This window comes from Mauremys reevesii, linkage group 16, assembly GCF_016161935.1.
Source record: "Mauremys reevesii isolate NIE-2019 linkage group 16, ASM1616193v1, whole genome shotgun sequence".
Taxonomy (NCBI): domain Eukaryota; kingdom Metazoa; phylum Chordata; order Testudines; family Geoemydidae; genus Mauremys; species Mauremys reevesii.
The window spans coordinates 9,664,759-9,688,273 of record NC_052638.1 but is presented as its reverse complement, the minus strand read 5'-3'; the positions used below and the strand labels follow the sequence as shown (position 1 = coordinate 9,688,273).

Sequence of the window (23,515 nt, the reverse complement as noted above, 5' to 3'; positions counted from 1 at the left end):
CCTTGAAACCTAAGGTTCATTTCACTGGCTTTATTAATATTCGTGGACTGCAGCACCCTCTGTCTGAGGATATCAAGGCACTTTGCATACATTAATTAACCCTCAAAACCCGTAAGAGATGGGGGATTTATTATCCCCAGTGTCGCTGGTAAACTGAGGCTGCATCTTCATATTTGGGCACTTGAGATTAGTGGCCTAAATAACTGGCCTAATTGTCAGAAGTGTTGAAAAAGGGAGTTGGGGGTGCTCAGCACTGCTGCTAGTCAGACTAGTTATTTAGGTGCCTGCATTTACTCCTCTGAGTTTGACTGTTAAGCCCTAAGTGAATTGCTCACCCACAGCAAATCACTGGCAGAGCTCGTTACGAGAACCCGAGTTGTAGCCCAGCCCGTGTGCTTGAACCAATGCATCACACGCTCCGGTAGCAGTTAGGCTAAAGAAAATGGTGCATCTCTCTGTTGCTGATCTGTGTAATCTGAGAGTCTCTGTAGTATCCATAGTGTCCAATCTGCATAGTGAGATTGTTAGTGGGTCTCAAGGAGTCACTCCTCTCTTCTGATTTCTTTAGGCCTCGTCAGAGAACAGTACATGCTGATTAATTCAAAGCATCTGCTACTGCAGGGGTTCCCAGCCTCTTTCATAGCATCACTTCCCACTCAGTCCCTCACCCCGGGGTCTTTCCCTCTGGGCCTTAGAATCCTTTGCACGGATCACCAGGGCATTTCAGTGGAGTTGTTCCAGGAAACAGGGCAGTGGTTTCTGGCAATCACCAGTCCAGAGCTGCTGAGCAAATCTTCTACGCTGGAATGGCAGAGATGGGCACTGAGACCTGGCTCCGTCTGCGTTTCATTGTTCCTGTCACTCTGGGATACATCGTGCTCTCACTTACGCTTGTGCACTCCCCGGGGAGCCCGCTTCCTGAGTCATTCATTCATACGGCATGAGCAGAATTATTAGGAGCAATAAAAGCAAGCGCCTCTTAATGTAATTGATGCTGAGAGAAGCTTCCTGAGGAGAGCTTTGCAATTAGCATTGCTATTAATTTTGCAAATGGCCGGGCTGAGCCGCCACATAACTGATAGGAAACGCCAGGCGCGCTTCAGTTGCCAGCGTCCCAAGGAATCCCCATTCGGAAGCATCTCCCCTTTTCCGGAGAGGTGGATAATTCCTCCCACATGGTGTCAGTTGCCTGAAGACCTTGAGTGTCTCTTGCTGCTGCCTAGGAAGGTGGGCTTCCTTAACTATTTTCCTTGACGGTTGGGAAAGCCAGTCCCAGCAATTCCAGGGGGTTACCTCTGTCACCTGCTCTGCAGTGCCAGCTTGCAAAGGGATGGGGAACAGGGACTGTGTCTACAGCTAGGACGTTGTGTCATGTGGTTAACGTTGTTTGAGCCTTTTGTGACTTTACATGGAATTAAAGTCACTTCTTCTAGCGAGTGTGATTCTTGGTGGGGTATGTGAGAGATGTGCCAGCGGATTGGCCCGACTCCGCGGCTCCGCCCACATCCTCAAAGGTTATGTAGGTGTCTAGCTCCCACTGAGATCAATAGGGGCTAGGCGCCTAAACACCTTTTGAGGATCTGGGCCCTTCTCCCTGTGCTCATCCTCCAGGTAGGCAAAGGGAAGCAACGTGGACAAACCCAGTTTCTTCCTATTCACTAAGGAATTAGTGATGGGAATCCCAGTTTCACAGGAAGCTGAGTGGAGATTTAGTCAAAAGGCCTTAAGGCAAAAGGAACTATCCCCGCCCCCCAAAGCTACTGAAGTCTGCGTGTGTTAATTTTCACTTTTCCTACGCTTGGCATAGCTGGGGGCATAGGAAATGTTGCAGACCCAGCATGGGGAATTAATAAATCGGTGACACTGCCAAAACAAAGCAAGACTCCCTTTGGGGAGTGCAGGGGAGTTCTGCCCATCAGACCCAAAAACCGCCTTACGTTCTTTTGCCAAGCCTATTGCCAGAAACCCCACTCTGTGCTTAGTTCCCATGTCAATTTGGGTTGTTTTGTTTTTTTTCCCCCCAGGTATCGCACGAATTTGCCATTAACTTCAACCCCACCAACCCATTCTGTTCTGGTAAGTACATACGTGGGCCCAGACCTTTCCGGCATGGGGACCTGTATCTGCTGACTACTAGGACTTGTTACCTCCCCTGTGGTGTCTTCCAAAGAGCAGTGGAGCAGGTCCTAACTAAGTCTTCAGAAGAACCTGTGTTGGAGCAGTGCAGCGTCCTGGAGGCTCATAGGACAAAGAGCACTGCGTGCCTCCTGTACTTTTACAAGTCCTCTTGAAGTTGAAATTTGGTTACAGTGACTTTCACAGATCCCATGATAGATTTAAAGCCAGAAGGGACCATTATGATCCTCCAGTCTGACCTCCTGCATAACACAGGTCTTAGCAAAAACTAGGACAATCTCAAGTGAGCTCTCTCAGCCCCTTGTACTTGCTGAGAACACCTCTAGTATTTGTGCTGTACCTATTTCACTAGGTCACTATCCCATTGTCCTGATTTGTCAGAGAGCTTTCTATGGTACTGTTCTTTATTTGTATTACGGTAGCATTCACAGACCAGGGGCCCGATGTCCTAGGCACTTGTACCAACATATGGAGTTTGCCATCTAAATAATATAGACCAAAGGCAGGTCTACACTTAAAACGCTGCGTCGGCACAGCTGCAGCACTTATGTGAAGACGCTCTTGCCCTGATGGGAGAGCTTCTCCTGCCAGCGTAATTAATCCACCTCCCCGAGAGGCGGTAGCTATGTCGATGGGAGAAGCTCTGCCATCAAAGTAGCGCTGTCTACACGGAGGGTTAGGTCGGTGTAACTGCGTTGCTCACGGGTGTGGATTTTTTACACCCTTGGGCAATGTTGTTATACCGATACAGATCTGCAGTGTAGACCTGGTCTACTAAATTGGATTAAAGTAACCTAATATCCAGGTTCCACTTAACCCTTTACGGGGTTAGCCCGTCTGTCTCCACAGTGCACTTGCTCAGCTTTGTAATCATGGGTCAGTTTTACTTCTGTTATTGTAGATGGGGGAAACCGAGGCAAAGTGACTTGGCCGACAGTCACCTGGAACTAGAACTCTGTCTCCTCCCTGAGGCCGTGCCTACAGGCGGGCATGCTGGCAGGGGTGGGGGGATGGAGATAACGACCTGACAAGCCTGATAGTCCTGATTCTGCTGGCGGGAGAGAGGAAAGATGGTCCAGTGATTAGGGGCACCAGTCTAGCACTTATGAGACCCAGGTTCAATTCCCATCTCTGCCACAGACTGCCCTGGGCAAGTCACTTAATCTTTCTGTTCCCTCAGTTTCCCAACTGATAATGGGATAGTCTGATAACAGCACCACCCTACCTCCTGGAGATATATAGTGAGTCTGTGGTGCTCAGATGTTCTGGTAATGGGGGACAGATAAACACCTTCAACAGATGTTGCTGGACAGTGACATTAATAATTGTAAATCTGCAGAACCACAGTGCCAGTATCCTCCATAAACCTCCTGTGCTAGTGTAGCCTTTTATCACACTGTGAAACCAGTACTAAATGTTTAGATTAAATAGGAATACACTTCTCTGATTGGTAAACAGAGCAATGCAAGATATTATGCACTATTTGCATGTCTGTGCATATGCATAGAGTACTAGTTGAAGTACTATTTGACATACATGCTTGAGTGGCACGAGTCCTTATTACCTCTTGGTAATGACATAATAAATCTTAGGTTGCCACATCGTGCCCTATCTTCTATTCATGATAAATTGCCTTAAATCAAAAGGCGGGGGGTGAATTTCCCTGGAAATGGGGCATCTGAAGATAGCACAGATCTGATTGGGCGTGGGTGGTGGTGATTGCATTGTTCTGGAGTGCCATTCACAGTTGAACATTCCTCTCTGCAAGAAAAAGCTGGCTGGGAATGTTTCAGCAGAAACCAGGAAATAGTTTCAATTGTCATCAGTAGGCTTCAGATTCAACATCCATCTGAGAGGAATCTCTGGATCTAACGTCCTTGCTACACTCCGGGCTATATGTGCAGACTCGGACAGCACTGCATCGGGTCATGTTCAGACAGTTCTCTTTCTATTCAGAAGTGGATATCAAACTCGTTCTGTGGAAAGAGCCAAATTTTGTCAGATTATGCCGTTATACTACCCTTGAAGCACAGCGGAGTTAACAATGGGATGCTTTCACAAATATCAAAGGGACGAATCTGACGCTAAACCTTTCATTCGTAAAATGAGAGAAAATAGTGCCGGGCCTCTTAGAACTACTGCAGTATTTCTGCTCTGTGTTTGCTCATTTTTGTATGGAATTACCCAGTTTACATATACAATCACAGTAATTCTGTGCATAAATTAGGTGCACAATTGAATACCAAAGTTATAAAAAAGGGTTTAGTGTCACGATTAGGGTTAAATGTTAACACCCCCACTGAAATGAACAGGGCAGTTCAGACCTCTCAGAGCTATTGTTGCAGACTTAGACAGGTACCACAGCATCCATTCTGCTCTGTGCACACTTGGAAGGTTTTCTTGGCAGTCATAGCAACATATTTGGTAAATTGAAAGCTTGCCGAAATTTACTTCAAACTGCAGTGGGCTCGGGGGTCTCCCCCCGCTGTATTACAGGTGGGATTTTCAAGAGCGTCTAAGTGACTGAGGAGCACAAGTCCCTTTGGCTTTCATGAGAGCTGAGCACCTGAGTCACTTAGGTGCTGTTGAAAATCCCATCCTAAAATAGACACTTAGACCCAGATCCTGCAACTTCTTGCATGCAGGCAGATTGCTGTGCTTAAAGGGGAGCCCTGTCGACGCCAATAATTCTCCAGGCAAGGCACAGCAGCCCTCATGCACGCAGGTTGTTGCAGATTAGGGGTCCTACTGGTAACTGAAATTATGTACTACAATAATTTATCACTTGGAATCAGCTATATTCAAACATAAGAACGGCCCTACTGGGTCAGACCAAAGGTCCATCTAGCCCGGTATCCTGTCTACCGACAGTGGCCAATGCCACGTGCCCCAGAGGGAATGAACAGAACAGGTAATCACCAAGTGATCCAACCCACCCACCCCCGCTGCCCCGCTGCCCCGCCCCGTTCTTTGGAGCCAAAGCTTTAACCCATCAGTAAGATGGGGAGAGAAAATGATTAGTTCCAGTTGATATTTATTCTGTCTTCAAAATCTGTGTGTGTGTGTGTGTGTGTGTGTGTGTTCGTGTTCGTGTTCAGAGGCAGATAGATGTAACATTTGCATGAGTGTACTTTAAAAGAGAGGTGAAGGGATGGAAAAGAATGGAGCTGAGAGTTCAGGACACAGTTGGAAATTGAACCTCTCAGTGCGGCCACCTTCACGTCTTGCATCTGTGCAAAGACTTTGGCGGAGGCTGGTCTCCTAGGTGATCAGAGCACAGATGACCCTCGAGGGAATCGGCGTCACACTGTTCCGGTCAGGCTGGAAGGCGGTGCCGTCAGCTAGTGGTCTGAAGCTACAGGCATGAAATAGCCTTTTTGTGTGTCTTTACTCCTAGATATTTCCATTTGAGCAATATAACAGTCGCTTGTCCAAGGAGCTTGGATTCCTGCTTCCCGCCCAGCCACAGAGTTGGCTGTCGCACGTTAGCAGAGCATAGAGTTTAAAGCCACATTCTGTCCTCTGATGTGAGTAGGTGGCTCCCTTTTGAAATTCCAGCTCCCTTTGCACCCATGTTGCAGAGCAAACTTTGGCCTCGTTATTTCATAAGTGAGGAACTTTTTTTAAAAAACATTTTTCTCGGCTAAGTAAGGCAACAAGAGAGAACACAGTAACCCAAGCCACTTGCATAACCCGAGCTTGTAAATTTGCTGGCAACTGTAGAAGTGCCCTGCAAGCTGGTGGGAGAGTTCAGACAACGGACGTGGTAGGGATAGACCAATGTAATCCTTATCATACGATCACCCATGGCAAACAGTGAGTAAGGAGTCCGCTCCAGGGATGGATTCTTTCCTTGCCTAGCCTGAGCTGAGAGTCCTGTATCCCTAGTCTAACGTGCTGACCAGCATGTACACACCTGAGCAGAGCTATCAGTAATGAAAGCAAAAGAGCCTCCTTTAACTCACAGATCAGAGCCAGGCTGTTCCTGTGACTGTGGCTTCTCTCCACCGCTTTCCCGCTTTATGGCTGTCTCAGTTCCTTCTTAGGCATGGTGAGATTCTTTCAGGGCATTTATTTGTGCTCCCGCTCAGGCTTGGTATGTTGGTATGTTCACATGGCTTGGTAGGTTTCCAAAAACAAGCCCTATCTGAATTCAAGCGTTAGAAGCTCTCTCTCTTAACCACAAGGGTTCAGGGGTCTGCTGGAAACGGTCTGTTAACACCAAAGACATTTGAAGCCTTGTTTTCTGAAGTTCTGAGCATCCACAACCCCAGAGGAAGTCAACAGGTGGTTTCAAGAAACTCTGGTGTTAGACTGTGGCTGTATTGCCCAGTGGTTAGGGCACTGGACTAGAACCCAGGAAACCTAGTGTCTACTTCTGATTCGGCCACTGACCTCGAATAACTTCACCTCTGTGTGTCTGTTTCCCTTACCACTTGTTACCTGTCTGTTTGAATGGTAGGGTACGGCGCTGTTCGTATGATCTCTCTCAGAAGTAGGCTCAGATCTCTGGTGGGGCTACAAGATGCTACTGGAAGATGAGTAGCAAAGTGAAATTTAGCTTCAGTGATCTCAGGCTTCTGCCCATTGTATCTGAAATCCATTTTGATGTGTACGGAGAAGGTTACTGCAGGGAGCCGGCTGGGAGGCTGTCTAGTTAATGTCTGGTTTGTCTGGTTCTCTTTAAGGAGTGGAAGGCATTGTCCAAGCATACTCAGCCTGTCTGCCTCACATACGCTTCTACGGACCAACCAACTTCTCTCCCATTGTCAATCACGTGGCTCGGTTTGCTGCCCAGGCTACGCAGCAGGAGTTTGCAGCAGTAAGTTAACAAGTGTCTGTCCTTTTATCTGTATCGCTGCCTTGGCTTGGAATTTCAAAGCAAGACTCATTAAGCTTACCATCTTGTTATCTCCTAGAGGGCACAGGATCAGAGAAGTGCAAGATAAAAAAGACCTATTAGATAACTTAATCCGTTCCTTGCATACACAGGCTGTGGTCCCTTGGTAGCGGGTGCATCAATGTCAGTGATACATACCATGCTTGATCTTAGCCAACAGGCCAGTAACTAGCTCTGTTTAAAAGCTGATGGGATGTCTCGCTGTTAAAGGCATGGAACAGCTGTATTTAGGGAAGAAGTAATTTCAGGTATGTTTTAATAAGACCTGCTGCTGTAGGTTCATGACAAAGGCAGATACAGTGATACAATGACAAAGGCAAGATACAATGGAATTCGGAGACTACTAGGAGTTTGAGACTCTGTTCAGGGACTTGTAGCCTCTGTTACTGCAACAGTTGAGCATCTTGTAGGCACCACGGAATTAACCTCTATGCCCCTGGGTGGTAAGGAAGTGTTGTTCTCTCCATAATACAGATGGGGAACTGAGGCACAAGGACATTAAGCAACTCACCCAGACACACAGGAAATCAGTGGCAAAGCCAAGAATTGAACACAGAATTGAACTCCTGAGTCCCAGTTTAGTAACTCAGGGGCCATCCTTCTTCCTCTTGGGCCATGTGTGTTTTCAGGCGAGTGAAGAGATGCAGTTTATCCTAGGTACTTATCTCACTGTCGTAGTGCCTGAGAACCTCTCAACAGCCCTGTGAGGTAGGACAGCGCTTTTATCCCCATTGCCAGACGGAGGCCTGAGACACAGAGAGGCCGAGTGTCTCGTCCAAGGTCTGTACCAGAGCAGGGAACTCAGCCTGAGTCTCCCAAATCCCAAGCTGGCACTGCAGCCACTGGGCCAGGCATCTGATCGACTGGTTTTTTCCAGTGCCCATAACACACTGGCAAACAAATGTGTGATTTATTTATTGACATAATAGTTTGAGTCATTTCCTAGGTTAAACTCCGTGGGTGAGGTTTGGAAAAGCATTCCGTGTCAGTGTTAATTTTGCTCCCATTAAAAGTTAGTGGGAGTCAATGGGAAATGTGTTAATTGCTACAGCTTACGGACGAGGAATATGTATTGCCCACGGATAGGCTACACCGTAAGAATGATTCATCTAAAATAAGGAACTCTACTTTTTCCCTATGCCCCTCATTTGAATAGGTGTTATTCAAACACAAGTGCTCCAGTAGCACTGTGATGAGCATAATAGGCAGGAGAGGAGGAGACGATTGGCCCGTGGATTAGACTGCAGGGTGGGAGGGCTAATGCTGTTTAATACAGAGCCCGTCTTTCCAGGTGTAGAACGTCAAGGGGTAGCCATGTTAGTCCGTATCCACAAAAACAACAAGGAATCTGGGGGCACCTTGAGGTTTTTTACCCACGAAAGCTTATGCCCAAATAAATCTGTTAGTCTTTAAGGTGCCACCGGACTCCTTGTTGTTCAGGTGTAGAACAGTGTTTCGTGTCTGGGAGCTGGGCTTTTGGGCGCCTGTGTTTTGTTCAGTGGTTTTGGAAACAAAAGCGTTTTGTATGCTGTGGTCAAACTGGCAGCACTGCAGCTTACCCAGGAAGAATGAGTCAAGCGATGGACCACCTGGGTTCTTGCGGGGCGTGGGGAGGGGTGAGGCAGCCTGGCGTGGGGTAAGTCCACCAGCTTTCTGCCTTTGGAGCTCCGTGAGTTCATTCCTGGTGGGGGCACAAAGTGATAGTAGTCTGGATCCCCTCCGTAACGGGTGGCTGGCCCCACTACAGATTGTCCCATGGCACTGCATAGCATGCGTAGCACCTTGTGCTTCAGGAGAGCTCCCGGGACTGCAGAGACAGAACCACGATGTGTTACTGTGAGGGAGTGGACTGGAGGACAGGCCTGAGGTGCAGTGGCAGCACTGTGAGAAACCTGTACAATAGCTTTGGAGGATGGGGTCATAATTCAAAATGATCTGGACAAATTGGAGAAATGGTCTGAGGTAAACCGGATGAAGTTTAACAAAGACAAATGCAAAGTGCTCCACTTAGGAAGGAACAATCAGTTTCACACATACAGAATGGGAAGAGACTGTCTAGGAAGGAGTACGGCAGAAAGGGATCTAGGGGTTATAGTGTACAAGCTAAATATGAGTCAACAGTGTGATGCTCTTGCAAAAAAAGCAAACGTGATTCTGGGATGCATTAACAGGTGTGTTGTGAGCAAGACACGAGAAGTCATTCTTCCGCTCTACTCTGCGCTGGTTAGGCCTCAGCTGGAGTATTGTGTCCAGTTCTGGGCACCGCATTTCAAGAAAGATGTGGAGAAATTGGAGAGGGTCCAGAGAAGAGCAACAAGAATGATTAAAGGTCCTGAGAACATGACCTATGAAGGAAAGCTGAAAGAATTGGGTTTGTTTAGTCTGGAAAAGAGAAGACTGAGAGGGGACATGATAGCAGTTTTTCAGGTATCTAAAAGGGTGTCATAAGGAGGAGGGAGAAAACTTGTTCACCTTAGCCTCTAAGGATAGAACAGGAAGCAATGAGCCTAAACTGCAGCAAGGGAGGTTTAAGTTGGATATTAGGGAGAAGGGATAGCTCAGTGGTTTGAGCATTGGCCTGCTAAACCCAGGGTGGTGAGTTCAATCCTTGAGAGGACCATTTAGGGATTGGGGGCAAAAATCTGGGGATTGGTCCTGCTTTGAGCAGGGGATTGGACTAGATGACCTTCTGAGGTCCCTTCCAACCCTGATAGTCTATGATTAGGAAAAAGTTCCTAACTGTCAGGGTGGTTAAACACTGGAATAAATTGCCTAGGGAGGTTGTGGAATCTCCATCTCTGGAGATATTTAAGAGTAGGTTAGATAAATGTCTATCCGGGATGGCCTAGACAGTATTTGGTCCTGCCATGAGGGCAGGGGGCTCGATGATCTCTCAAGGTCCCTTCCAGTCCTTGAATCTATGAGTACAGGTCTGGGCCTGCAAGAGACCAACTCTCATTGGCTTTAACAGGAAGGGCCAGTGCTCACAGCTGATCTGGTTCAGGCATTGGCTCTAACAAGTGTCTTCAGTTGTTTGTTTTCCATGAGCTCCAAATCCTACAATGTCCTTTTGAAGCACTCTGGCTTTGCATAGAGTTGAGCTGTTTCTTTTCATGAGGCCTAGAACGATCCCCAGTTAATTCCACACAATATGTGAGTTGTCGAGCGACGCACCATTGAGAGAGATTAGTGCACGTCATTAGTGCAAGGCCTGCAAGGTATCTTTTGTTGCTTTTAAAACAAAAATGTCTCCTGCTTCTGTCTTACACTGGTCTGACCTCTCCTGTCCTGTAGCTGACTGGAGTACTAGTAAGATCATGATGTAACAATTGGAACCTGAGCAATTGGACAGAGAAGAAATTCTTATTCAGATGGGTTTTTAAACTCTTTGGTTTATTTAGCTCCAACACAAAACACAGTTAGGAGGGAAATCTTTGTTAAAGATTCAGCATTCTCACCCTTCCAGTTAAGGGCAGAGAAGGCTCCCACTCCAGTTCTCTGCGTCTTCCAGGGAAGACTTGTTATACCAAAGGTGAAAAGCAATCAACAAAGAAACCTTTAGTTTTATAACACAGTGCAGGTCTTCAGATGTCATAAAGAAGCCACAAAGTGGTAACAACCTGTTTATTTCCTTTGCAAGGAAATGCCACTGAACAGTACACTCAATATGTACAGATCGCTGCTCAATAGCCGAGACGTTTTTGTCTCTAACCCTGCTGATGTTGACGTGGTCTGTGATCGAACGTGAGCCTTGAGCTGAGGGACAATTAAAAACAAAATCCCTGTAAAGTCAGAAAAATATTTGACATCTTTATTTACAGTTTTTTAAGTCATGTGGGCAAACGGCCGATTCTGTGCCAGCAACCCAGTTCCAAAATGATGCTTCAAGTCACTCTCTAATCCCGGAAGTCCTGATTAATTAGCCCATCAGACTGTTTACACACACATGCCAAAAAGCTGCTTGTTATCTCTGAGGATGGCCCTCCTGAATCTGCTCTGCTTCATTAGCACGTGAGTTTCTGTCTCGTTCTGAAGAGACTGTACCAGGATGTTAGCAGTGGTTTGTGAGGGCAGGTTTTGCAGGTTACTTTCTGTTTAAGCTGGTAGGAAGGAAGGGCTGGGAGGAATGTGGTAATTTAAAGAGACTCATGCAGCTGAAATAAAATCCTGACCTAAAAGGGAGGGAATCACAGGGCTGCAAGCGGATGGGTGTGAACCAGTTTCTAATGCATTGGAATCCCACAGTTGTTATCAGACTGAACTATCCTGTGCACCAAGAACAACTTTGGAGCTCCTAGGTGGTTCAGGTCAATCTAGCCTGATATCCTGTAGTGGGCCTGTCCCACAAGACCAGGCTGAGTTCCTTCCTGCTTACGCAGCAGGGATTACGTTTGCTACCCTAAGTGAGAGCAGGATACCGTGTTAGTGGTGACAGATCTGCCATCCATTTTGTTCTCCCAGGTCAGAGCCAGTGGCCAGCGTGAGTGATGCTGTCTTACTGTCTGGGCCCATGGAAACAGCTCCGTTCCAGCGACACGGTGCCCCAGTCCCGAATGCCAACTGGCTGCATAATTATCCTGTCTCCAGCCATTTTTCAAGCTGTCTGTGGTGATAACTCTGCTGTTCGTCCTTTTAAACTCGGGCCCTGGGTTTCAAGCTTGTGAGAGACCAACTCGCACGTTAGCCCATGCAGAACCAAGAGAGAGCTAGAGGTGCAGCGTCTCCGAGTGGGCCCATACGCCCCCTGAGCCCCACGTGGTGCAGCTGGTTGGGGGCGGGGCCCTTGGCAGAGTATGGGCGCGAGTGTGAACGTGGAAAGGAAATGGTCTTTGGCGCGTCGTTGGCTGAGTGCTGCCGTCGGGGCGGTTGCAGGCGTGTCAACAACCAGACGAGTTTAATTTGCTTAACGATAATGAAGATATTCCCAGGTCACTGGGCTTAGATAGCAGAATCCATTGTCCCTTAGCCTAGTGACCTCTAGGGGGCAGGGTTCTGGGCCCCAGAGACTCTTAAAGGGCCAGCGCAGCAGGACCGGGAAGTTTTCAATTCCCTGTCCTCAGGGCGACAGAAGCATAGCTGCTGCGCTGTCCCCTCCCGCGCAAAGCACCCGGATGGGGCAGTGGGCATGACCAGCTGCCCCTGCCAGACTCAGGCGGGGCTAGAGAGCTGAAAGAGGGATGCTGAGCCACTGGCAGAAGGGGGCGGGTGTTTGTCTGAGGTCCTGGGATCTTCACCTTCTGGGCCCAAGGAATGGAATTGCTGGGCTCTGGGGCTCTTCACCCCCTCCCCCAGCTGAGACAAAGGCAGCATGAGAGCGATGGTCTGTTCTGAGCTGGGGATGGATTGTCATGGGTGAGAGGGTCGGCTTGCTGTGTGCCGCCCCTTTAAATGTAAGAAGTTGGCTTGCCTGTCGGCTAGGGTTGGACCCCTCTGACGGAGAGCTGCAAAATCCTGGGGTCATCTGGACCCGTCGGGAGCCCAGGGCAGAGGTGGGGAGGAGCTGCTTTCCTCACAGCCCTCCAATCCCGTTGCTGATTCCACCTCCGCTGTGCCCCCTCCTTCGCCCCACGGGCCCTCCTATCCCTGGAACTGGGAGGCAGGACAAGCAGTGGGGAGGAAGCAGCCCCCTCCACTCCAACAGCACCAGTCCCCCTTTTGTCCAGGTCCCCTTAGCACCTTTGTGTTACCACCACCACCCTCCCCCAATCCACAGAGAGACCAAAAACTCTTCCTGTGGGACACGGTGGTTGGAAGGACGATATTGGTGGTTACTAGTTTTGTCGTCCTGGGCGACAGTGCCATGATGCGGGGACTCAAGAGGGAGGGTCTGAGTGTGAGATACAAGCACTCTGCTTTCTCTCTCCTGGAGAGTGCCTGGGGGGTGGTGTTTTGGCTGGAAGCGTCATGCTCTGTCATGTTTCCTCGGTGCATGCGCGCACAGACACATGCAATCGGCCGTGTTCCATCTGTAAAGATCCCTGTGTAAGAACACCGGACTACCTCTCTGTTCACCGCCCCTCATGATCAGGGTCACCTGCCTGTGAGAGAGGCCCTATTGGGAGAATGATACGTAAGCCAAAGTTTTCAGAAGTGGCCACTGATCTGGTGTGCCCAACTTGAGACAAAGGTGCCTTGAGCTGGATGTGCAAAAATGGAGGAACACGAGATCAACAGCGCCTTTTGGAAAACGTTTGCCGTCATTTATATGCTGTATAATCTGGAGCTGGAGTGGAAGGACCAGCCCAGTGATTGGGACACTGGCCTGGGACATGGGAGCCCCAGATTCAAGTCGCTGCTCCGCCATGGGCTTCCTGTGTGACCTTGGGCAAGGCACTTAGTTTCTGTGCCTCAGTTCCCCATCTGTAAAATCGGGTCCTAGAGAGGAGTGGGGTACCTCTGGGATAAAACCACCTATTGAAACATTAGGAAAATGATGTCCTATGACCAAGCTGGTCACAGGACACACAGACATGTAATCTGAAATTGTTGGCCAGGGAACATGGGGGAGGCAGCTGGTATAGCACTGATGAAGAGAGGGTATGATAAGAAATGCTACACATATTTGCAATGTACTGTTCAGTTGCTAGATATCTGTGTAGCAGAGTTCCAGACTCTGCATGGTCTCTGGTAAACAAAGGGGACAAAGTTGAAAGTCAAGCTGAGTGGAAGCCAGTTTGTACCTGTAGCTGGAGCCGATTTCTTTTATCGGGAAGCATTTACTGAGAAAGACTGTGATGCCACAGATCACAGCACATCCCCTGTTCCTGGTCTTTAATTAAAAGACACAACTTCACTTGTTTTCTTTCCAAAGGAGCTGTAACAGCTTTCCCCATCTGCTTTCGGATCGTAATAGCTTTCTGCACTTCCATTTCCGTCCTCCATCCCTTTTAAAAACGTCAGCAGTAAATTGCTTTTCTAGGAGACATCTCTTGCGTCGGCGGTAGTTACATACTTATTTTGTTGTTGGCAAGTCTGAATTTGGTTTCATTCACTATGGATTCCGATCACTCTTTATTTTCAATTTTTGTTTTATATGTCAGAATTCAAGAGGTGGTGGGGAGAAGGCTCCAGACCTAGGAATGAATAGAGAAGCATTAATCATATGTAAATTGCACCCCTCGGTGGCACTAATATTGTAATCAAAGGAGCTTTTAAATAATACTAAGGTAATAGGTCTACCGTAGGCAAGTCTGAACCGGATTTTTCTTTTTTAAGATGCGCAATGAATAACTGATAAGAATTTGATTCCCCCATGACCTGCCCTCTTTCATCCCAGCTTGAATACCTAGAGCGAAGAATGTCAGTAATGTCATCTTTAATAATAGCCTCCTGACAAAGAGGCGTCGGCTGAGAAGATGGCAGCAGCTTCTTTTCAGGGAGAGAGGCCCCTTTTATTTTTAGCAATGAAAGCGGCCACAGATGGGTGGGTTTGTTGTAAAAGCACAAGGGGCCCCGTGAGCCAGGTAAAAACAAGGGCTGAATAGCTGGGGCCCAAACATTTGGAGACCCTGGGCTCTGAGGGTCAAAGGGTTTCTGCTGGAGAAAACCAAACCTAGATCTTGGTGTTCCCAAGCATGGGCAGATTTTGGATCCAGATCTAGAATTTCCTGACCAGGAACGGAACATTGCAGCTCCGTCCCATCTCTGTGATCTTCACCAGCAGCTGCTGACCACCCCAGCGGGGTTGGTACTCGATGCATGGCTCTCCATGGCCGCGTTAGGCCTGCAGCAGAGACGTGTGGAGGGCACTTATACACCGCAGATAAAGGTGTGATTGCAGCGTGGGGAGAGGTACCAGCTTTAGCTAGTGAAGACATGACGGTGCAGGCTGCCTGCCCCAGTAAAAGCCTGCTGGGGACACTGGGTACCTGGTTGTGTTGCCAACTTCTACCAAGTCTTCCCTGCTATCATTACCTGCACCAACTAGATGCAAGCTGGCCCAGGTCTGCCTACCCACGCTGCAGTCACACCTTCATGGGCCGTGATGACGTACTCAGAGTGGTAGAAATGAGTGCAGTTGAAGCCAGTGGGGCAGCGTCAGTTTGCACCAGGGAATTTGGCCCTCTGGTTGCAAATGGCTCCTGATGAGGATGGAGATTTGGAGAAGTCACATGGTCACCTTTGAACATTAAAAAAATGCTGCTCGTGTGTCTTTGATCCACCCCCCTCCACCACCACCATCGTCATTGTTCAGTCTCTAAGGCTAAAATCCAACTGTAGTCATGGCCACGCTGACTTGAAGAGAGAAAAGGAGTTATAAGAAATGAGGCAACATTAGCAAGTGGGGTGACTTGTTTGGCTGGAACTCTATGGCTAGAGAAAATTGATTTGCACATGAGGAGGGGATCTAGAATATAGTTCTCCCATCAGTGTGTGTGATAGGGCTTGGGAGGTGACAGAGATAAGTTCCATTGTGGGTAACCTCCCTGCCATATCGGGGGGCAGATGGGGAATAGACTTTTACTAGGATAATTGGCAAATGAACAGAGAGCAGCTGGCTAGCTCTGCCTCCGGTTTTATCGGCATGGTTTGCTTAGTGATTCAAACCTTTGCTTCTCAGGCCGTGGGTTTCAAGAACCATAAGCTGCATGCAGGTGTGGGGAGTGGGGTCGTGAGCCAGCATCCATTTCTCATCTCAGGTTTTCGGCTGAATCGAGTTTGCCTGGTCCCTTTCCAGCCGTGCAGCCTGCCCCGGGGAAGCACCCCTGGCGCCATTGTCAGTTCAAGTTACACCTCCTTGAGGTGCTGTAGAAACCGCAATAAATGATACGAGCGTGGAGCAGAGTAGGGGCCGTTGGCAAGCAGCCAGGGGTCATTGTGTGAAATAAGTGGTGGCAAATGGCAAAGGAAGGATAAGTTGAAAACGTTAATGCAGATATTCTAGGCATGCTGGTAAATATCCAGCCTTGGGGATAGGCGGATGCAGCTCTGTTGATTTCTATCTGCCCAGCAATCTAATTGGATGTCTAGGCGTTTAGGATTTGTGAACATCGCCATGGTATCTGGGAGCCTGCCCTGTCCCCGGGTCTGAATCCGCCCCGTTCTCGTTCAGCTTCCCTCCGAGAAGTGTGCCATTTCCTAGCACTAAAAAACCAACCCTGCTTATACCTTTTCCATGGCAACCCAGATCACAAACAATGGAGCTCACCAGCTTTTAAGGGGTGGAAGCAGAAAACAATGTGTGTGTGAGAGAGAGGGAGAGACTGCATGCACCTGACTTGACACGAAAAGGATTAACAAGCACTGGGAAATGAAAATTACCTTTCAAAGAGAATCTTCGGTTTCCAAATAGGCTCCTCTTTCACTAGCATGCTGGATATGTTGGATAATCCCTAGCAGGCTTGAATCTAATTGCTGACTTAACTAGCAGAAATAATTGGTGGTCACATTTTATAGGCAATACAGCCCATACGTGACTTTAATATCAAGTAACTTAAAAAACGGATGGAAACAATAAATGATATTGGAAGAGCAGCCTGACTGTATGCTAACAACCCATGCTGAATACTAAAAAAGGAGGCATAAGGCCCTAGAAGGCACCTTACTATGGAGTTCTCTGACCTTTCTTCCTCACCCGCAGATTTGCCCAGAAGCCAGCAAGTCGTGAGCTGCTATCACTGCACAGGCCGTCCAGTTATTAAAAGACAACCTGGTTCTGAACTTGCATCTGCCCAGCACATGGAAAAGCCCAGTCTGTCCCCAGCACCCCAGGATCTGCTTCTCTGTACTTAAGATTTCCCCTCTTTATCTTACAAGCATGAAACCCCTGCCTCAGCACCCACCCCTCCATGTCTTCCTTTGTAAATCCCCAAAGATAGTGGAGGGAAAGAGACGTGAAGCTGAAAAGCTGGCCCCGTTCATTGGTCTCGAAGGCCCCAGAATCTGCACCTCTGTACATCCCTGGTTCTCCATCCTGCTCCAAATCCTGTGTGAAAAGATTCCCATGCCTCAGATTCTTTGTCTCTCTCTGTTATTGGCTTTGTGACAGGGTGATTCCTTCAGCATGTGATCGTTTTGCACCTGACTCCAGGAGTTCATGGTCCTGCCTTATTTATTCCTGCAAAGCAGCTTGGCGTACGCTTTGTATGTACGACAGTCTCCAGGGTGAAACCACTCATGGTCACCTGGATTTGCGGCCAGCTGCAGCCACACCAGGGAACATCTCCAATATCATGAGCTTTCCCATCTCCGCTGTGAACTCACTGGGTGTTACGCAGCCTGCTGAGAAAAGGGCTCCTAGCCACGTGCATGAACCACGTGGCTGCTTCATGCTGTAATGTAATGGGAAGGGACGCTGTTCCTCCTGTAACCGAAGGCTGAACTCCAGTGCTGAAGGCCGTCTGGGGCGGCCAGCCCTGTGTTACATGGTCGCCTAGTATCATGGGGGAGAAGGAAGTTCCTTTGGTAGCTGTTAGTGAGTTTCTTTACATGTAGGAAGTGGCGGAGCAGAGAAACGTGCCCATGCTCATCCTCGTGTGGAATTAGATGGCCTTGGTCCATATTCTAGTGAACAGGGTCCCCATCACCACCAGAGCTGGCACGAACTGACCCCTTTCGGGGCAGACTCGGCGGAGTGCCCGAGGGCTGAATGGGGCATGGAGACTGGCCTAGTGACTACACCCCTAGACCGGGACGCTGGAGAGTTGGGGGACCTATTCCTGGCTCTGCCACTGACCTGGGGCAAGTCACGTCCCCGCTCCATGCCTCAGTTTCCCTGTCTATAAAATGGGGGAAATGATACTGGGCTCCTTCATGAAATGCTTTGAGATCGACAGAGGCCAGGCATTATGTAAGGCTGGAGTGGGGCTCTTATTTTGGAGGTGAGAATGGTTTTGCGTCAGAAGGCTGAGGTGCATTGCGAAGGCCATTCGGTGACGCGTGTCCTGCCACTGCCCTGTACTGCACCTGTGCTCTGGGCGAAGAGGGGACAGTAGTTTGCAGGGTTGTCAACCCAGCACATTTGGCCAGCCCTCACTTCACTCTTACTGAATGTCATTGCTTCATTGCATTTCACTGCTGCCTCATTAGGGGGCTTGGCATTGTTAACACCTGGGTTTTTAAGCACACTCATAATTGGAGCTTATCCATGCTCACCTGCGTTCAGTGCAAGGCTAAGTAAATAACGTAGGGCTCAGGGTAGCAGAAGCCATGCTGTGGGGCATGGACTAGCTGTAAGTATTTGCAGCTCATTCCTTAGAGAGCCTGATTCCGATGCATGGATTCTTTGCCCCCTCCCTCCACTCTCAGTTATCTGATTCCAAGTTCCAGCCCTGATCTCTCTCACTATCTCTGCCCCAATATTCAGGTGCTTGCAATTTCTGCTATGTACTTCCAGTGGGAGAATCCCCGGGGTTATGCTGCGAGTGGGGTGCCATTAAAAACAGGGGAAATGTTTCCCCCACACACACTCATCCCTTTGAGGTTCAGCTACTGGCCACTGAGAAAATTGTTGGCAACTTTATGGTGAAACCGAGGCAGGGCCAGCCGGGTAAAGGCTGAAAGTAAGGTAGCCCATAGGAAAAAAAAGTTAGGAAGAGGCCAGATGAAAAGAAGAGATGTGAGAAGACAAATCGCCGTGAAAAGCAGCTTGGATCACAGAGCTCTTTTTCAAGAGGTGACACAAGGAAATGGCTTTAGGAATAGCTGTGCTCACAGAAAGTCACGAATTGTTTTGTGACGGCCTTATTATCTCCAATCCCCGGGGAATGGGGCAACACTTTTGGGTGTTGTACAAGCACTGAGGAAGACACAGCCTCTGCCCCAAAGTGCTTAGGCGTTAGCGACAGGCAATGTGTGCGCAGCAGGAGGAGGGATACGACGCAAAGGTAGAGTAAGCAGGAACATGGCCAGCACGCAATGGGTTAATTCCATATCCTTCCCCGTCTTCATTATATAGACACTGTTGCCAGCTCATGTGATTTCTTTATTATCAGGGATCTTGTGATATTTGGTGTCTTTTTAATTAAGTCCCCAGTGCCCAGAGTTAGGTGATTATTGGAGACTATCAGCTTTCATTTAAAGAAAAAAAACGTCTCTGGCTGTCATTGTTCTGGAGAAAAGGCTGGAAATATGACCCCCTAAAGGTTCGAAAACCAGAGGGCAAATAACTAGAATCTCAGATGCATTATTTAAAAAAACAAAAGAAAACCCACTTGTGATTTTTAAGCCAGTCTCATGATTGTGGGGGCCACGGCTTGTGATTGTGGAGTGCTTGGGTCTGCCCAGGGTGGGCTTGTTTCCCAAATGTTAGTTTGGGGGGGTCGGTGTTTGTGAGAGAGGGGGAGAGGTGCTTGGAGTGAGAGAGGGAAGTGGGGAAAGGGAAACGGAAGCGAACTCTTCATTACAGAGTTAGCCTAGCTCACGGGAGCTGCACAGAGTGACTGCATTACTACGCGGGGGTCGTATTAGCAGCTGACTCAAGCTGTAGTCTGTGCCCCGGACGGGTCAGCCGACTCGAGGTGAAAGCACCACCGCACTTTGTGTGTGGGCAGGACTCGAGTTGGGGGCAAGACTGGAGTTAGAACGCAAGTTACCTCAGCAGTGTAGACGAGCCCTGAAGGCGAGGAGACGGTGAACTATTTTGGGGGGCGGTGGCTGTCTCTCGCTGTGTGCCTGTGCAGCTGTCTCTAGGCCCTACAGGACTATAAATAAATAACATGACGAGGAGAGGGGTGAGAACCAGGCTGAGACGCACGATGGGCTGGGAAGGTGAGGCCAGGCAGCTGTGGGGCTGCTGCTTGTCGGGTGCTCCAGCCTCTTTGGTGTGGGGGAGAATAGGCGTGGGGGAGAAATTTAGCCTTTCTCCCACTCGGTGAAGCGAGCGATGCTAAGCCTCTGACCCAGCCTCCTCACGGGGTCCCTGTTGTTCTGAGCAGCCAGCCTCGGAGTCCCTCTCATGAGCTGTTGGGCGAAAGGAAGCCCTCAGGTTGCTCACTCCCCAGTGTCATAAAGCCACGTGAGAGCTCTAGTGGGGTGGGCACATGATGCTACAAACTACGCACGTTGCACTGGAAAAACCGGCTGGGGATTACGCGCTAAGGGCCAGGTCTTGTCCCTGCTAAGTGACCGCATTGCAGGTACCGAGTGATCAGTCGTGGGTGGCATGAGGGAAGGAGAAAGGGCGCAGGACGAGCTCTCTTCCCGCTCAGCAGACGACGTAGTTCAGTGGTGCCTCCCCGGGGCTCTCTGTGGAGCATAGCTCTGCGGGAGATTTCTCACGGGGCTCCTGATCTGATGTAGGACGGATGTGAAGTGCCCCAGCTGGAGATACCGCTCCTAGATAAAGGGCCGTCCCTCTATTTTGTGGTGTACTCGGCTAGGGGTTCTGGTTCTGATCTCTGGCCACCTCTGGGCGCAGAGTGGGGGGTTCTGGGCTCCTCCAGTTATTGGCACACATGCAGAAGCTTGTTCCTCCTGTGTGTGACGTATGGAGGGATAGGAAACGCAAACTCCAGCGTTGTGTCTGCAGAGCCGGCAGCTCCCGTCTGCTGGTCCTACCCTCATTCGCTGGCACATACTGCGCGGGAGGGCAACAAGGGGCGTCTGAGGCTGCTGGGACAGCTATCAGGGTGGGGCGACAGGAGGAAAACAAGTCCCGAGTGGGGTAGGGATCAAACACCCCGGCGACGGTGTGTCTGGGCGAGGAGAGAGAGGGCCTGGAGCGGGGTCGCTGAAGTTCTGTGTTGGGAGTGGGAGGGGCTGCGGGGAGAGCTGCTCCCCCAGAGGTTGATCTAAACCTGATGTAGCAGGTGGGTTTCAATGGAGCCTACAATTGTCTGCGTAGAACATACTTGCTTTGTGCAGTGACTGGAGCGTGATGGAGCCTGTGCTTCTCCCCCGACAGCTCCCCCATGCACGCACACAAGTGGCACATTGCCCCAGACGCTTCACCCCGCTGCTATGGCGTCGGCTGCCAGAGTTGGGTCTGTTCGGGCCAGGGCGGGCTTTGCGGGATTTGATAGGAGCCTAGCCCCTTGTGCTGACAGGAGGCAGGGAGTCCTGGGAGTGTGCAATGGGAACCCAGAGCCTCAGATGGGGGGAGGGAAGGGAAGTGGGTCACTTGGACCCTCAAACAGTAGAAGCAAATGTGCCGTCAGGACGGGCATTGAATGCCACCGAGTGACATTTCATCAGCCTGCCGTATGGGTGTAAGGGTTCTCAGCCAGCACTGGTCTGAGAGTCCAGCAGGCAGCCATTGGCAGTGGCGTCAGGAGGCAGTGGGAATAAAGTACCTGGCAAGATATGCAGTGCCAAGGGCAGGAGGAAAATGCTCTCTCAACCCTTGGTTGAATGCAGGGGGAAGAATTTTTGTGTCTATTCATGTGGATACCAGTCACGGGGCCAGATTCCCACAGGTGCCGATTGGTACCTATTGGGGTTTACAGAACCATTTAAGCAGGATAGGCACTTAATTCCTATTGATTTCAAGGTGAGTTAGGTACCTAACCTGCTTTAGATGGTATTATAGATTCCTATCTGCATCTATAGGCCCCTAAACGCCTTTGGAAATTTGTCCCCGGTCACACTGATGGAATTACTGATGCCTTTTCATCTGGGGTGATTGCTTTTGCAAGACTGTTCACAGGAAAATAATCCTGCAAGTTTTCATTTGATTGCACATTAGGGGAAGGTTTGTGTGGCCATCCTGAAATCTCTGAGTTCCTGTTTGTCACAGTTGGCCATCGGATCAGGATTTGGAAACAGCATGATGACTGAGGTGGCCTGCGTTGCAGTGCTCGATGAGCCTGGGGCCAGGGGATTTCGACAAAATTTCTGGGAGTTTGGCACCCATTTTCATTGAATATCAGTGGGAATTGCGTGCCCTGCTCCTTAAAGCCCCTTTGAAAACCCCAGTCTGAGTGCCTAAGTAATCTTTGTGTAACAGCTCCTCTAATGACCTGCTGCACTGGGCTATGTCATGGTAGTATGGCACAATAAAAGGTAGGCTCTTCGGAAAATGTTCCTGGTTAATGGAATGTGAAAAAAAAAATAGAAGCATATTTACAGCTGGATTTTTGTAGCCTCAGGGCCCGATTCTCTCTTGGTGGTGTAAATCAGGAGTAGCACACACAGGAGTAACTTCAAGTAACACTGAAGTCGGTGGAGTTATCATAGAATCATAGAATCTCAGGGTTGGAAGGGACCTCAGGAGGTCATCTAGTCCAACCCCCTGCTCAAAGCAGGACCAAACCCAACTAAATCATCCCAGCCAGGGCTTTGTCGAGCCTGATCTTAAAAACCTCTAAGGAAGGAGATTCCACCACCTCCCTAGGTAACCCATTCCAGTTCTTCACCACCCTACTAGTGAAGAAGTTTTTCCTAATGTCCAACCTAAACCTCCCCCTCTGCAACTTGAGACCATTACTCCTTGTTCTGTCATCTTCTACCACTGAGAACAGTCTAGATCCATCCTCTTTGGAACCCCCTTTCAGGTAGCTGAAGGCTGCTATCAAATCCCACCTCATTCTTCTCTTCTGCAGACAAAACAATCCCAGTTCCCTCAGCCTCTCCTCATAAGTCATGTGCTCCAGCCCCCTAATCATTTTTGTTGCCCTCCGCTGGACTCTCTCCAATTTATCCACATCCTTCTTGTAGTGTGGGGCCCAAAACTGGACACAGTACTCCAAATGAGGCCTCACCAGTGCTGAATAGAGGGGAATGATCACATCCCTCGATCTGCTGGAAATGCCCCTACTTATATAACCCAAAATGCCATTAGCCTTCTTGGCAACAAGGGCACACTGTTGACTCATATTCAGCTTTTCGTCCACCGTAACCCCTAGGTCCTTTTCTGCAGAACTGCTGCCCAGCCATTCGGTCCCTAGTTTGTAACAGTGCATGGGATTCTTCCGTCTTAAGTGCAGGACTCTGCACTTGTCCTTGTTGAACCTCCTCATATTTCTTTTGGCCCAATCCTCTAATTTGATTTATGCCGATGTGAAAGAAGACGGAGGCCCATGGGTGGTGGGTCTCCTGTTAGGGGTAGAGCTTGAGAAAAGGATACGAGTATTAAGCAATTTCCATTGACCCAGGCTGAAAAGTTAAAGGGATAAAGGCAGTGAGGAGATGAGAATTTCATTTCGGTCCAGCAAGGAGATCGATAGCTATGACGTCCCAGGATCTGTTGCTCTCCACCAGCTCTGATCATGTGTCCTTGCCAGATTGCTCAGCCGTAATCCCGAGGATGATCTTAGCAGATATCCCTTAGTTCACTTCGCCTTTGAAATAGCCTGTCGATATAACGTTTGATAAGCTTTACTCCCTCCTCCTCTCCTGCATGCCTTTTAGTGCTCGTCTCTGATCCCATTGCCGATTTCACAGAGAGAAAGAACAAAGGGAAACAGATTTTTTTTTAACATGCATTGAGGCAAATTCTGCCCTGTTTTATGACTGAAGCGGGTAGAATTGTATGGGGAGGAAATCAGCACCAAGTCCAACCCGGGGCGTTTTGTACATTTACTCCTTGCTCATAGGAATTGC

General features: G+C 49.1%; 1 protein-coding gene and 1 non-coding gene across 8 annotated transcripts in view; both read left to right on the top strand.

The window, feature by feature from the left end:
- Positions 1–23,515, top strand: part of CPNE2 (copine 2) — a 172,684-nt gene that overhangs the window by 136,354 nt on the left and 12,815 nt on the right. For 5 of the 7 annotated variants that reach the window (XM_039503319.1, XM_039503317.1, XM_039503318.1 and 2 more), the window contains exons 13-14: positions 2,025–2,076; positions 6,825–6,958. In XM_039503319.1, the coding sequence (XP_039359253.1) occupies positions 2,025–2,076; positions 6,825–6,958 (186 nt within the window). Of the gene's footprint in view, positions 1–2,024; positions 2,077–6,824; positions 6,959–16,616; positions 16,983–23,515 lie in introns of those variants that run through there. The other 2 variants (XM_039503320.1, XR_005588916.1) reach the window with 2 other exon arrangements.
- Positions 20,412–20,553, top strand: LOC120384881. The gene has a single exon (XR_005589155.1). It is a non-coding gene; the product is annotated as a small nucleolar RNA SNORA57 (small nucleolar RNA).